Source organism: Sinocyclocheilus grahami, unplaced genomic scaffold, assembly GCF_001515645.1.
Source record: "Sinocyclocheilus grahami isolate Dianchi unplaced genomic scaffold, SAMN03320097.WGS_v1.1 scaffold243.1, whole genome shotgun sequence".
Taxonomy (NCBI): Eukaryota; Metazoa; Chordata; class Actinopteri; order Cypriniformes; family Cyprinidae; genus Sinocyclocheilus; species Sinocyclocheilus grahami.
This window is the reverse complement of record NW_015505422.1, coordinates 1,101,713-1,115,523: the sequence shown is the minus strand read 5'-3', so window position 1 is coordinate 1,115,523 and position 13,811 is coordinate 1,101,713. Positions and strand designations below refer to the sequence as shown.

Here is a 13,811-nt window from a genome sequence, read left to right as displayed (position 1 = left end):
TTATCGTCTTATTTGACAAAAAAGCACAATATTCAGTGAAGAGCAGTTAGCATAAAATATTCCCCACATTTTTATTTTATTTTATTTATTTCTATAAGTGAGGGTAAGCATGGGCAGACAATATTTTTGAAGAGGTTATTAATTTTTGATGACTCTTAAAGTTGTGTGAAGTCAGTAAGAGGTCTATTCTGTGGGTAAGACAAAATTTGGCTCTAAAATCTCAAATAATTTGGTTATGATCTTGGCAGCTCCAGCAAACAGAAAACGTTTTGTGCCTGGCTAAAAGCATTTTAAATGGAGAACTCCTATTTACTTCTGGTTTTGAAAATCAGAACCGCATCAACATCGGAAGACATCACAACTCAGTTCTGTCTTTGTTTCATAATGTCAAGTCAATGGGCACTAAAACATTGAGGAAGAATTAGAATAATAATAATAATCTCGAGTGTGCATTGTGATACACCAGTCTCTAAAGGTTACATCATGTTCATTTATTTGATGTTTATTCTCTGCATGCACAGCAAATCTGGAGTGTCACAACTGATTCTGATAAGTGGAAGTGTATAAAAGTTAGAAAAGTACAATAGCAAATTGAGTATTTAGGCATATAAACAACATAATAAAGTAACACACACAAGTAGAACTGGGCAGTATGATGGTAGAAATGTGTAATTTGGTGAAGATTTTGTACCAGCACAAAATATTGGTCAAGCAATGTCACAACTTGCTTCAATAATATACAGTAGAACATTTTCATTTAATTCCATCAAGTTCCAAATAAAAAGAGAAAATATACAAATGTTGATATACCTTTAATTTGTAAAGTATGTAACTGTTTTTTCTTTTTTTAAATTGGTATTTAGCGTGCAGTAATTCATTATTAAATTTTTTGACCAATACTGTTAGTCTAATAGAAAAGATTCGTACCACCACAATTTTGGTCATAACAACCAACCCCTAGGCAGAATTGTCTTTGTGCAGATTATATATATATATATATATATACCTTCTAATTTTGCAATAATTTGAAAGCCATTTAATTCAACCAGTAATTAATCTTTAGATTAAAATCTAGAACAGTACAGGTTTCTTTTTAACATGAAAGGACACTACTTCAGCATGGTTTCAATGCTAAATTGCTGACACATTATAAAGGGACAGACTCATTGTCTGCCTTTGTATTAATCAAAGCCAATTGAGTTTTAATTTGACCTCATCTTAATTAAAATCCTTGGTTTTGTTTTAAAGTGACTTTTTTTTATCAACCATACATTAAAAAAATACAGCTCCAAATAGCTGACTGAATTTAATTTGTTTTGGCCTCTGAAATGAGATATGTGCATTTTATTTAACTACAGAAGCCATGCCAAGAAACAAGCAAAAAAAAAGTATAGGCTCTATAGCCTCTTTGGCATTCATATTGCTCCTTTTTAATCAACGTGTTATAATGGGGTGATACCCAGGTCTTTCTGTATATTATAGAATAATGCTTAGAACAGCAAAATAACAAATCTCATACGATCATACATGTAGTGCATGCTTTAAAATCAGTTGAGAAGTCATTATGCCTTAAACATTAATCTTATATTGTTGGTCCCAAAAGCAATGTGGACCTTGAGGCTGAGACCCAGCTAATGGCTCAAACTCCAATTAGAGTCTAATCAGTTGTCTAGACTGCCCTTTAATTTATTACTGGTCTAGTTCCAATACTGTTGGTGGTGTATTTTCCTTCCTGGTATCTGGTAACCTCAAAATTTTGGCTTTAGTGTTGCATTTTCTTATAAAAAAGACTTAAAGGTTGATGCCTTATCAAGCATACACTGGTTGTGATCTTCATAATTATATTATTAAACTCAAAAATCTGATTTCAGGGTTAAATGAGGATAAAACATTTAGGTTCTTTGTTCTTTAAAACACAATTTTAAACCTCTTTGCCTCAGAAAACCAATTCTTACAGAAACAGGATATTCAATGAGGAAAAAGGTAGGGCAGGACTTGATTTTTATCCATTTGGAATTCATTGGACCATGAATAGATAGATAGATAGATAGATAGATAGATAGATAGATAGATAGATAGATAGATAGATAGATAGATAGATAGATAGATAGATAGATCCAACAGCTCAGAGACTCCAACAAATTAATCACTGTTATTGTGAACAACGCTTTAACCGAATCAGTAATTATCACATGGAATCACACCACAATAAATACCTAGAATAATCTGCTCATCAGAATGCAACCTGTAAGGATTAGTAAGATTTTTTTTTTCTTTTTCCCAAAAGCAGGATTTGCTCTGTCTTGCAATCAATCACTCACCATAGTCACTGTCATAGAAGACGATGAACTTCTGCCAACGCAGCTCACCAACTAATGTCAACATGACATCACTTAGACGGACAGGCGGTCTTGCTGCGAGGGTGTATCGCTCTCCATCGGGGCTTGGATTGAGTTGGCATGCAGTACGAGGTGATCCTTCAGCGTTTCTCTGGACGTAAAGGTGAGGTATGTGCATGGCATCTGTCAGGGACTGCAGAGCACTGGCTGAGGCACAGCCTGTAGACGTGACCAAGGCCAGGATCCCCTGCGTCATCAGTTCACATGCTGCAAAATTAAAGAAAAGATGGAGAACTGATGAGCTTGGATAGTTTAAGAGTCACATGAGAAGAAACAATGGACAGCTAAACACTCGCATGGATCTGCTGTTAATGGTGTTGATTCACAGCACAGCTGTTAGAGTATATTATATAACTAAGTATAAGAAACAGATAACAAAAAAATGTGTGGTAATTCCTGTAGAGTGACTACCTTCCCTTTATCGTCTTATTTGACAAAAAAGCACAATATTCAGTGAAGAGCAATTAGCATAAAATATTCCCCACATTTTCATTTTATTTTATTTATTTCTATAAGTGAGGGTAAGCATGGGCAGACAATATTTTTGAAGAGGTTATTAATTTTTGATGACTCTTAAAGTTGTGTGAAGTCAGCAAGAGGTCTATTTTGTGGGTAAGACAAAATTTGGCTCTAAAATCTCAAATAATTTGGTTATGATCTTGGCAGCTCCAGCAAACAGAAAAGGTTTTGTGCCTGGCTAAAAGCATTTTAAATGGAGAACTCCCATTTACTTCTGGTTTTGAAAATCAGAACCGCATCAACATCGGAAGACATCACAACTCAGTTCTGTCTTTGTTTCATAATGTCAAGTCAATGGCCACTAAAACATTGAGGAAGAATTAGAATAATAATAATAATCTCAAGTGTGCATTGTGATACACCAGTCTCTAAAGGTTACATCGTGTTCATTTATTTGACGTTTATTCTCTGCATGCACAGCAAATCTGGAGTGTCACAACTGATTCTGATAAGTGGAAGTGTATAAAAGTTAGAAAATTACAATAGCAAATTGAGTATTTAGGCATATAAACAACATAATAAAGTAACACACACAAGTAGAACTGGGGAGTATGATGGTAGAAATGTGTAATTTGGTGAAGATTTTGTACCAGCACAAAATATTGGTCAAGCAATGTCACAACTTGCTTCAATAATATACAGTAGAACATTTTCATTTAACTCCATCAAGTTCCAAATAAAAAGAGAAAATATACAAATGTTGATATACCTTTAATTTGTAAAGTATGTAACTGTTTTTTCTTTTTTTAAATTGGTATTTAGCGTGCAGTAATTCATTATTTAATTTTTTTGACCAATACTGTTAGTCTAATAGAAAAGATTCGTACCACCACAATTTTGGTCATAACAACCAACCCCTACGCAGAATTGTCTTTGTGCAGATTATATATATATATATATACATTCTAATTTTGCAATAATTTGAAAGCCATTTAATTCAACCAGTAATTAATCTTTAGATTAAAATCTAGAACAGTACAGGTTTTTTTTAACATGAAAGGACACTACTTCAGCATGGTTTCAATGCTAAATTGCTGACACATTATAAAGGGACAGACTCATTGTCTGCCTTTGTATTAATCAAAGCCAATTGAGTTTTAATTTGACCTCGTCTTAATTAAAATCCTTGGTTTTGTTTTAAAGTGACTTTTTTTTATCAACCATACATTAAAAAAATACAGCTCCAAATAGCTGACTGAATTTAATTTGTTTTGGCCTCTGAAATGAGATATGTGCATTTTATTTAACTACAGAAGCCATGCCAAGAAACAAGCAAAAAAAAAGTATAGGCTCTATAGCCTCTTTGGCATTCATATTGCTCCTTTTTAATCAACGTGTTATAATGGGGTGATACCCAGGTCTTTCTGTATATTATAGAATAATGCTTAGAACAGCAAAATAACAAATCTCATACGATCATACATGTAGTGCATGCTTTAAAATCAGTTGAGAAGTCATTATGCCTTAAACATTAATCTTATATTGTTGGTCCCAAAAGCAATGTGGACCTTGAGGCTGAGACCCAGCTAATGGCTCAAACTCCAATTAGAGTCTAATCAGTTGTCTAGACTGCCCTTTAATTTATTACTGGTCTAGTTCCAATACTGTTGGTGGTGTATTTTCCTTCCCTGGTATCTGGTAACCTCAAAATTTTGGCTTTAGTGTTGCATTTTCTTATAAAAAAGACTTAAAGGTTGATGCCTTATCAAGCATACACTGGTTGTGATCTTCATAATTATATTATTAAACTCAAAAATCTGATTTCAGGGTTAAATGAGGATAAAACATTTAGGTTCTTTGTTCTTTAAAACACAATTTTAAACCTCTTTGCCTCAGAAAACCAATTCTTACAGAAACAGGATATTCAATGAGGAAAAAGGTAGGGCAGGACTTGATTTTTATCCATTTGGAATTCATTGGACCATGAAAACTGGCCATTCGATACGAGAAATGAGGCAATCGGTTGGACAGAAGGGGCTGAAAACTAAGAGGGATTTGTGGCTTTGGCTGAAAAGGAAAGTCATTTTAGAGGCAAAGTTATTACATTTTGTTGAAAGATTACAGAGACAAACATTTCTTTTTCTTTGGAATAACATGCACTGATGCACTGAGCACAATAAGATCAGGGAAAGTGTATTAAGTAAATTTAGATTTCGTGTTGTTCTGTGGTTCTTGAGAAGCATCTAGAAGAGACAATGTTATATTTTTGTAAAATACAAACCTCTCTAACAGCATGGAGGAAAAAGAAAGAAAAATGTAATATAATGCCGATCAATAGATGGATGCATCTCAGAGAAACTCAGTTCTTAGTGGAGAGATATTGAAATGTCATTTTGAGGCACTGGCTAGAGAAGAAATCATGACAGATAATCAACTTGCAGAGACTATTGACGTGACAAATACTAAACAACACTGAGAGCTTATTAAGTGCAAGACTGCAATGCCACTAAAAATTAAACTTTAAAAATGAACTTTTTTGCAGTATTCATTCATTCATTCATATCACAGAAAAATGTCATAGTGCATAACAATCTGAATATACCTTTCTCAGATATATTTCACATTTTACCATTATTAAGCTCATTACACTGATTGAAGTACATTCAGTAGCTGTTGAGGTGCAACTATTGATTACAAGCAGTGTGGGGGATTTTAATATGTAGCACTTAGGCCATACAAACAAGCATAAGCTGTTCTTCACACAAGCTCAATTTCACATATCACATATTTTAAAATGTCACAATAATGCAAAGCATGTATGTGTTGCATTCTCATATTGTCTAAAGGGACATTAGCATTAGCATAAACAATCATCTTCAAGAGTCAGTTTTACTTAGCAAGTCAGCTACTAACAGAGGCATAACCGTCTGAATCTTGTTGAACAAGTTAAACTGTAGCCTCAGATGGCATGCCCATGGACCACTCACATTCGACCAACAGTCCATTTACTGACTGTCTGAGCACCAAAACTATGAAGCACTTTCTAGATCAGGCAAGCTCTAATCTGGGTTTATGCACTTCTGGAAATTATGCCTCATGATTTTTTTAGCACATAGAAGTCATGTTTACAAAGTACTGAGTGGTTTTGAGCAAGAACTAATTATTGGATTTCTTATATAGTTCACAGTATTAATGGATAGAGGCCTTACAGATGTTTTGTAATGTCATTTACCTTATTGTAAGTGTAAAGAAAATACGGACTGTAAATGCCACCTGTGCCAATAAGGTAAATTGCATTACAAAACATCTGTAAGGCCTCTATCCATTAATACATGATTTTCATATGCATATTGTCATCCAGACATGTGATACTGCCATGTTTACTGATTTCAGTATCACATGTCTGGATGACAATATGCATATGAAAATAATATTCAGATAAAGTATATGAATAGTAAAATGTCCCATTTATGTATGAGTTCTGGTTCCTTGAATAAAGAAAGAGCTGCCTTAGCATCCACACTAATGCATGATAGCACTCTGCCGCTTTAAAGGGGTCATGAACTGAGAAACCAACAGCATAAGCTCATTAGAAATACGTACCTATATATACATTTCTGCAAAACAGAAAAAAACAAAAATGTACGAATCACTGTAGTTTCCAGTTGAGATGAACACTAGAGGCAGTAAAATTCAGACAACTTTTATGCCTTTTCATCCAAAGTATGATTTACAGGTACAGAGTTTTGATTTATAAAGGCTAATTTTCACACAATTGCTTGTAGAATATTATGTTATGACTTCAAAACAATTTTAACACCCTGCACAATTAAAAAAAAATCATACTTTTGAATGTTGTCGTCACATATACAGCTTCATATGCATGAGTTTTCTGATTCAGTAGGTTTGCTCGGTAGCTCATGCGATACAGTGTTGCACTTGAGATATGAAGAGCTCCAGTACAAACCCTGTGAAACTTTAGTTCGACAAAACAGCTTAAATCCGCATGAGGAAGTTAAAATAGCACAGGTGCATCAACAAATTAATTTTAATATTACTTTTTCCTTTGTTAACACTATTAGGTAGGTTTAGGGTTGGGTTTGGTGTAGGGGATATTTACAACACGATAGAGCATTAACCTTTAGCGACACTCCCAGGATATTTGAATTCTGAACAGCCGTAATATGTACCTCAAGCAGTGTAATAAAAATGCACGAATACGTGCCTGTACCAACATATTAAAAACGTGCCACGGTCACATACTGAACGTGTGTTTTAGCGCCACTCTCTAGACATTTCAATTTGAAACTGCCACGAAACGTGCAGTAAGGTACGTAATAATGGTGTTGCAGAAATTTATTTAGAGGCACGTATTTCCAATGAGCCTGGGTTGGAAACCTAAATTCCCTTGATATTTTAACACATAAGAGGACATAGTACTATAAAAAAAACATCCTGTAATTTTTATAACTCAAAACTTTCTTGTTAGTCTAAAAATAGCATATATTTAAGAAGCCAGACTGCCAAAATGACAGTTTGTGAAATGTGCCACTCTGTGATGTAATAGTGTGGTTAAACCCTGCCTCCACAGAAGGAGATCAACGTCTGCTTCTACATCGCTGCCTTTTTAGCCCCGCCTATCGATTTGCGTATGTAGTGTAAATAACGAGAGGTGAATGCAGGTCTGCGCAGAAACCAAATGATAAATATCGCTCCGAATACAACAAGAGGCATTGCTAAATTGTTGAAAAGCAGTCTTTGCATTGCCTTTCTTCTGATCCCAACAGATAGGAAAGAGTCAATGAACTTTATTTTGAATGAAGTTCCAGACTGCGTCAGTAAGAACTTGGTCACTTGCTTTTACCATGGATTCGTTTACAAACAAGGAACTATTTATGCAGGATTTTCAGAAAGACTGAAACTAAAAGCCGATGCTGTGCTGGCTATATTGAATCCGACAGTAATGCCCCACCATACAAGTGTGAGTAACTGAGTAACTGTCTGTTATTACAGATCGTTTTATATGTATTTATGCATTTTTGTCCAAAATCACAACAGTATGAGGAATGCAGGCTGTCAAACACAACTGTTAGCCAATCATAGCAGTAGGCGTTTACTTCAGAGTCTACAATCTGCCACGCCTATTCAAATAGAGTGTTCTAATGAGGGAGGTTAAAAACAGGACAGAAATAGCTTATTCTTTTTTTTAATGTAAAAATCTTGATAACATTTTAAGGGGACTTCAGAGAACAGTACAATAAAAAGGCAGTTCATGACCCCTTTAAATGTTCAAGCTCTTTAAAGCAGGATCAATTCTGATTGTCTGTCAATGTTTTATTGTTCATCAGCTGGACAAAAATGTTGTGAAAACGATTCCAATGAGATCTTTTCTCTGTGCCTTAATGGGTTACCATTGTGTGTGTGTGTGTTTTTAACTATAATTCATTACTGTTACAGTTATTGTCCTTGGCGTGAACAGGTCTTAACTCCCTCGCAGTACAAAACCTGTGCAGTCTCTTAGCCTCCTGCGACTCGGGGGGGAGGATGAAAATAAATGCAACAACACAACTTGAGAGTGAAATTAATTGAAAGCAACCTGAGATAGGTAACCTAGCTTTTGGCTTTAAAAATTCATACAACATATAGGTTTACTGATAAGGCCTGTAAGTTACCAATGACCAATCCTTTTAAGGGATTTCAAGGACAAAAGCAGGACAGGAATTCTTGAAACAAGACTTAAGTGAATGTGTCCCTAAAGAAACACCATCAACTGAAGCATGTTTAGCAGCAATTGTTCCCGCATACACCTTAAATGTTGCTGAAGCTGAGCCTGCAGAAAAAAACATTAAGGAAGGAATGCCAGTACTGAACCAACAGGGCAGTAAAACTGGATTCCAATTGCACTCTCACTTAAAATTACCAACACTCGTCGGCGCCGATAGCCTCATGGTTAGTGCGTCGACATACAGCGCAACTGCACTTACAGTGACCGACAGTGTGCGATTCATGCCTTGAGGTCCTTTCCCAATCATGCTCCCCTATCTCCGCCCAATGCTTTCCTGCCGTCTCTCTCCTGTTATATCCTAATAAAAGCCTATAAAAGTAAGCTCTTGCATTCAAAATGTTTTTTTTTTTTGTAATCTCTGGCAAAAGACCTGAAGTAATCAAAAAATCCCATCTAAAGGCCAAACCCACAAACGTTTCCACATTTCATGGCGGTGATTTCACATGGGTCCCCGAGCCTGCAAAACTTGATCTACTCTGATTGGGATCTCCCAAGGAAGCTCCGTCAGGAGAGAAGCCAGATTCAAGAGCCAAATGTGGGACAGACAACAGGTTCTACCAGCAGAAGATGCTTTTTTATTTTCTCCCATTCTTGCAAGTACTAACGGAAGTAGACTTAATAGTGGGAAAGAATACATGTGGACCCTCGTCCAAGCATGAGCCAGACTGTCCATCACTAAAGGCAACTGAAGAAACAGAGAGAACCAAATATGGCTCTGGTCATTCAGCAGAACAGATTTACCTCTGCCCCACCAAAACTCACAATCTGAGGATGCAACCTTCATTCTCTGGGCTTTAACCCATGCCTCGAGATAATATCTGCTCCCAGTTTCAACTGACCTGGCATGTGCACTGACCTTAGCGACCTTAGATGCCCAAAGCAGAATGTGCCATGCTGAGCTCTACATGTGGAGTGAATGTATTCTTCCTTGAAGGTTTATGTATGAGACAGTCAACCTGTTGTCTGTCCTAATGACCACATGACAGTCTTGAATGGAAGGATGTGGGTCAAAGTCAGAATTGTCACCATCATCTCAAGCCAATTCATATGTCACGTAAATGATCACCCCCCAGGCTCTGTAGACTGGGCAACCATTGAAAACTGCATCCCAACCTTTTGACAACATCAGTTGTAATCATCTTGCAGTGACAGACTCTGGGGTTGTTTCCATTTTAACAGTCTGATAGCATCAGAGTGACCTTAAGGTCATTGCACACCGAGTCCGAAATTTTCATGTGTGTTTTTTTTTTTTTTTCGTATTCGTCATCCTTTTCTATCAAAATGCTTACTATGGATGTGAAAACACAGAAAATCGAACCTGGTCAGATTTTTTTTATGACAGACGAAAGTTTCGGAGGCAGTGTGTAAACGTGATTGACACAACGTTAGGTCGTATTTAATTTTTAACGTGTGAAAATTTCGGATTGAATTTCGGACTCAGTGTGCAAAGACCTTAAATAAGGATCAAAGGGACAAATCCCTTGGCTGTTGACCAACCAATAAAACAGTCCCATATGAATCAGGTGCAATGGTACACGAAGGCACTGCCATGAGACCCAAAAGTCTGTGAAACAGACCTACAGGAATGTTTTGCCCAGTCCTGGACTGATTCAGAAGCAAAGCAAAGGGACAGGAGGAGTAGACAAAAGTGCATGCAATGTGTATAAGTTCAGTTTGACTGCCAGAAATACATTATTTTACCTGAGCAACAAAACAGTCTTCTGAAGGTAATTGAGAACTGAGAAATGCCAAAAAATACCAAAGCCACAGACTGAGCCAAAATCAGCTAATCATTGAAGTGTTCCAAGACACATTAGCGCTGGAGCCACAATGGAGCCAGCTCACATCCATGCACTTTGTGAAGGTACAAGGTGCTAAGACAAGACCAAAAAGAAGAACCTAGAATTGCTAAGTTTATTCCCTAAAAGCAAATCCCATGATTGTGCATAAACCATTGTCCTTCTTTGGTGTAACAAAAAAAAAGTGTCTCCTGGCAACCAACCAAAATGGGGAGTACTTATGTTGAAAAGATGTGGGCAGTGCTCCTGTGCTCTGAAGGCTTTGTTGCACGATTAGTGATGGGAAGTTCGGTTCTTTTCCGTGAACCGGTTCTTTCGGACAGTTTGATTCAATAAACCGGTTGAAAAAAACGGTTCACCGGTTCTTTTACGCTCGACGTAATGACGTCATTGGCGATGACGTAATGGCGTTAGGTCTATCGCGGGCTTAACACATTCAATTGCATATCATCAGCTGCTTTACTCGTGTCGTGTTCATGTTCTATTTATTACAAACTCAATTTGTGAATGTGTCATTCTTAACTATAATTAATTATAGTACAGGTATTTCATAAATCATCCCTTATTCCTATTAAACATAGTGTCTTAATTATTATCCAACTTCCCTGACAAACCCCTTTGGCCTATAACCTAACATAATCTTCAACTGAACAAAGTACACAGATTAGATACATTCATCTTTTGTAAAAAAGTCAAATAAAATATATTTATATCACACTATCTGATTTTTAACAAAATACTTGGATAGCATGCTTTTCGTCCTCTTGAAAAATTTCAGGCATGCACAGTATCATCAGGTCATCGGTTCTAAAATCGGACGTGTCCGAAAGAAACGGTTCTCGGTTCAGTGTACTGGTGATCCGAAAACCGATGCAACCGGTTCTTGACTCGAGAATGAGAACCGCTCCAGCAGTGGGCTTGTATCTTGTTATCCAGCTGCTCTGCTCGTGTTCATCTTCAGTTCTCTCTTCACAGCAGTTCAGTCAGTGTACTGTTTGACTAAATAAATTACTCCGGGATATTGGTTTATTTCGACTCAGAGGGAGGGTTAGCCATGTTAAAAAAGTGAATAACTTAAGTAATTTGTGGATTAATGCTTACTGGAGACGCGAACCGTTTCAAATGATTCAGTCCGATTTGGTGAACTGGTTCAACCGGTTCACTAAGAAGAACCGGTTAAATCGAATGATTCGTTTGTGAACCGGACATCACTATGCACCATGTGTAACTGAGTAAACTATGAACTGTTGTTGTCTGAAACACGTCAACTTGTAGAGCAGAATCTCAAGGAAAGCAATAAAAAAAGGCAGATATGCTTCATTGGTCTGACACAGTTCTGGAAAATTTGCCTTTTGCAAAACAGGAACAATGCCATTGTAGTTGTGTAAGGTGTTATTGTGCAGAGCATGAGCGAGAAAATCAATTCAATTAATTGTCATCCAAAACATGGAACGCAATGCAACTGACAGAGTAGAATCTCAAGGACAACTAGGACAAAGGCAGATAAGCTTAAACAGTCTGATATTGTTCTCTGATTAAGCCTGTCCCTAAATTGCAAAGTAGCGCAGAGCATGAATGAGAAAAATGTTGATCAAAAATGCACAGCTGAACTTTTGTCAGAATGGAACCGACAAAATGTCCAAATATTCAGTAGCTATATGAGCTCCTGTCCATAACGGAACTCCTCAGAGTCCAAAGCAGCAGTAGAAACATACAGTAAACATTGCAAGCTTCTGGTCTTGAACACAACACCTCGCGTACAAACACCACAGAAAAAAATACACTGCATGTGGCACAGGGTAGAACAAGAGAGAAAGAGAAACTGACTGCTCACTCTACATAGCCTTGAGCTTAACATTGGATCCCCAGGACCCTATTGCACTGTATTTCATGCAGCGTTTCAGCAACTGCAGAACTAGAGCGTGGGGGGATGGCCAGTTTTCCTCCTTTCTTCAAAAAGAAGGCTAGCCTTAGACAAACACTATTTTGCTAATTAAATGGTTTTATGAATTGTAAAACTTTTGTGCATAAGCAAAATCTATCTTGTGTGCATACAAACACTTTTAGGAAGAAATCTACGCAAAGTTGAGGCCCCATGTTACATTTCTGCTTGAGGTACTTGGCATGTTTCCCAACCAATACCTTTAATTTTAAGAGGATTCACTTATTCAAATAAATAAATAAATAATCCAAAAAGTAATTTATTTTGTGGAGTTTATCTCTATTTGGGTCTTTGAAATGATGCATTGAGAATCCATATCAGTCTGTGTGCTTAAGTTCTGCAAGCTCATAAAAGACATCTGTTGAGTGGACTAGCAAAATGCTCCATCAATACAGCAGCAGTCGTTTGAAAAATGAAGAACAATTTGAAGAGCTAAACGGTCCAAGAAGAATGACATATGATTGCCATTTGGGCACAAAGAGGCAAAAAGAGAGTATGAAGAATTTTATAGTTCAGTCACATCATATACTCTAGATACTGAGCAGAGGAAAATTATAAATTGTAAGGAGTGAAAAGATTATTCTCGTTTGCCGTCACACTAGAGATGGATGAGCTCCTCTAAAGCTGTAGACTAACTCACTTTTTATTTTTTATTATTTTTTATTTTTTTTTGTCCTGTCTCATTTTTAAAGTACTAAGCCTTTACATTGGAGAGGTAAGGAAGGATTTATAAAGGCTGTTAGTTAGCTAAAGGGACCAAAAAGAAAAAAACAGTTGGTTCTGAAGTGGGTTAGGCTTTGGGGAGAAACGTGGTAGCTGTACAACTACTGTACCAAGACTGAAGACATCAAGACATAAAACTCAATATGTTTCAAGGAGAAGAAAAGTTACCTCTGTAGATTTAGACTTTGCCAAAATCAACATATATTATTTATTTAATTAATAAAGTTATAATTATATATTATGAATGAATAAAGAATAAAGTAATGAATAACGTTACAAATATATGAAGAGTTTGGTTCCAAAATGCGATAAACGCCATTTTAAAAAAAATTTAGTTTCCGCCAAAATCAGTATTGTATCTGGTCGGTATTGAAAAGTCCATTTTTAATTTTACGCAAAATGCGATATCCGCCGAGTTATTCTGTCATGTTTTCTCCCTTTTTTTCCCAAACCGCGACAAACGCCAGTCTCCCTTCTCTGCAGAATGCGATATATCCACTCAACCAATCACAGCGCACCATTCCATGCACTGTAAACAGTAACAACCAATCACAGCACACCATTCCACGCACTCTAGACAGTAATGGCTGCGCTTTGAATACACCCAGCATCCTCGTTTTCCTCATCTACTTTGTACTTTGTGATCAACAAACAAACGTAGGGCTGCACAATAAATCGCATGTGATTGTCATGCGCATCTCGTC

The 13,811-nt window shown here is 36.6% G+C and overlaps 1 protein-coding gene across 1 annotated transcript in view; it reads right to left on the bottom strand.

Annotated features, from left to right (window-relative positions):
• Nucleotides 1–13,811, bottom strand: part of LOC107598047 (glutamate receptor ionotropic, delta-1-like) — a gene marked incomplete at its 3' end in the record, with an annotated part of 315,980 nt that overhangs the window by 58,984 nt on the left and 243,185 nt on the right. The window contains exon 3 of the mRNA XM_016289290.1: nt 2,322–2,606. Within this exon, the coding sequence (XP_016144776.1) occupies nt 2,322–2,606 (285 nt within the window). The remainder of the gene's footprint in view (nt 1–2,321; nt 2,607–13,811) is intronic.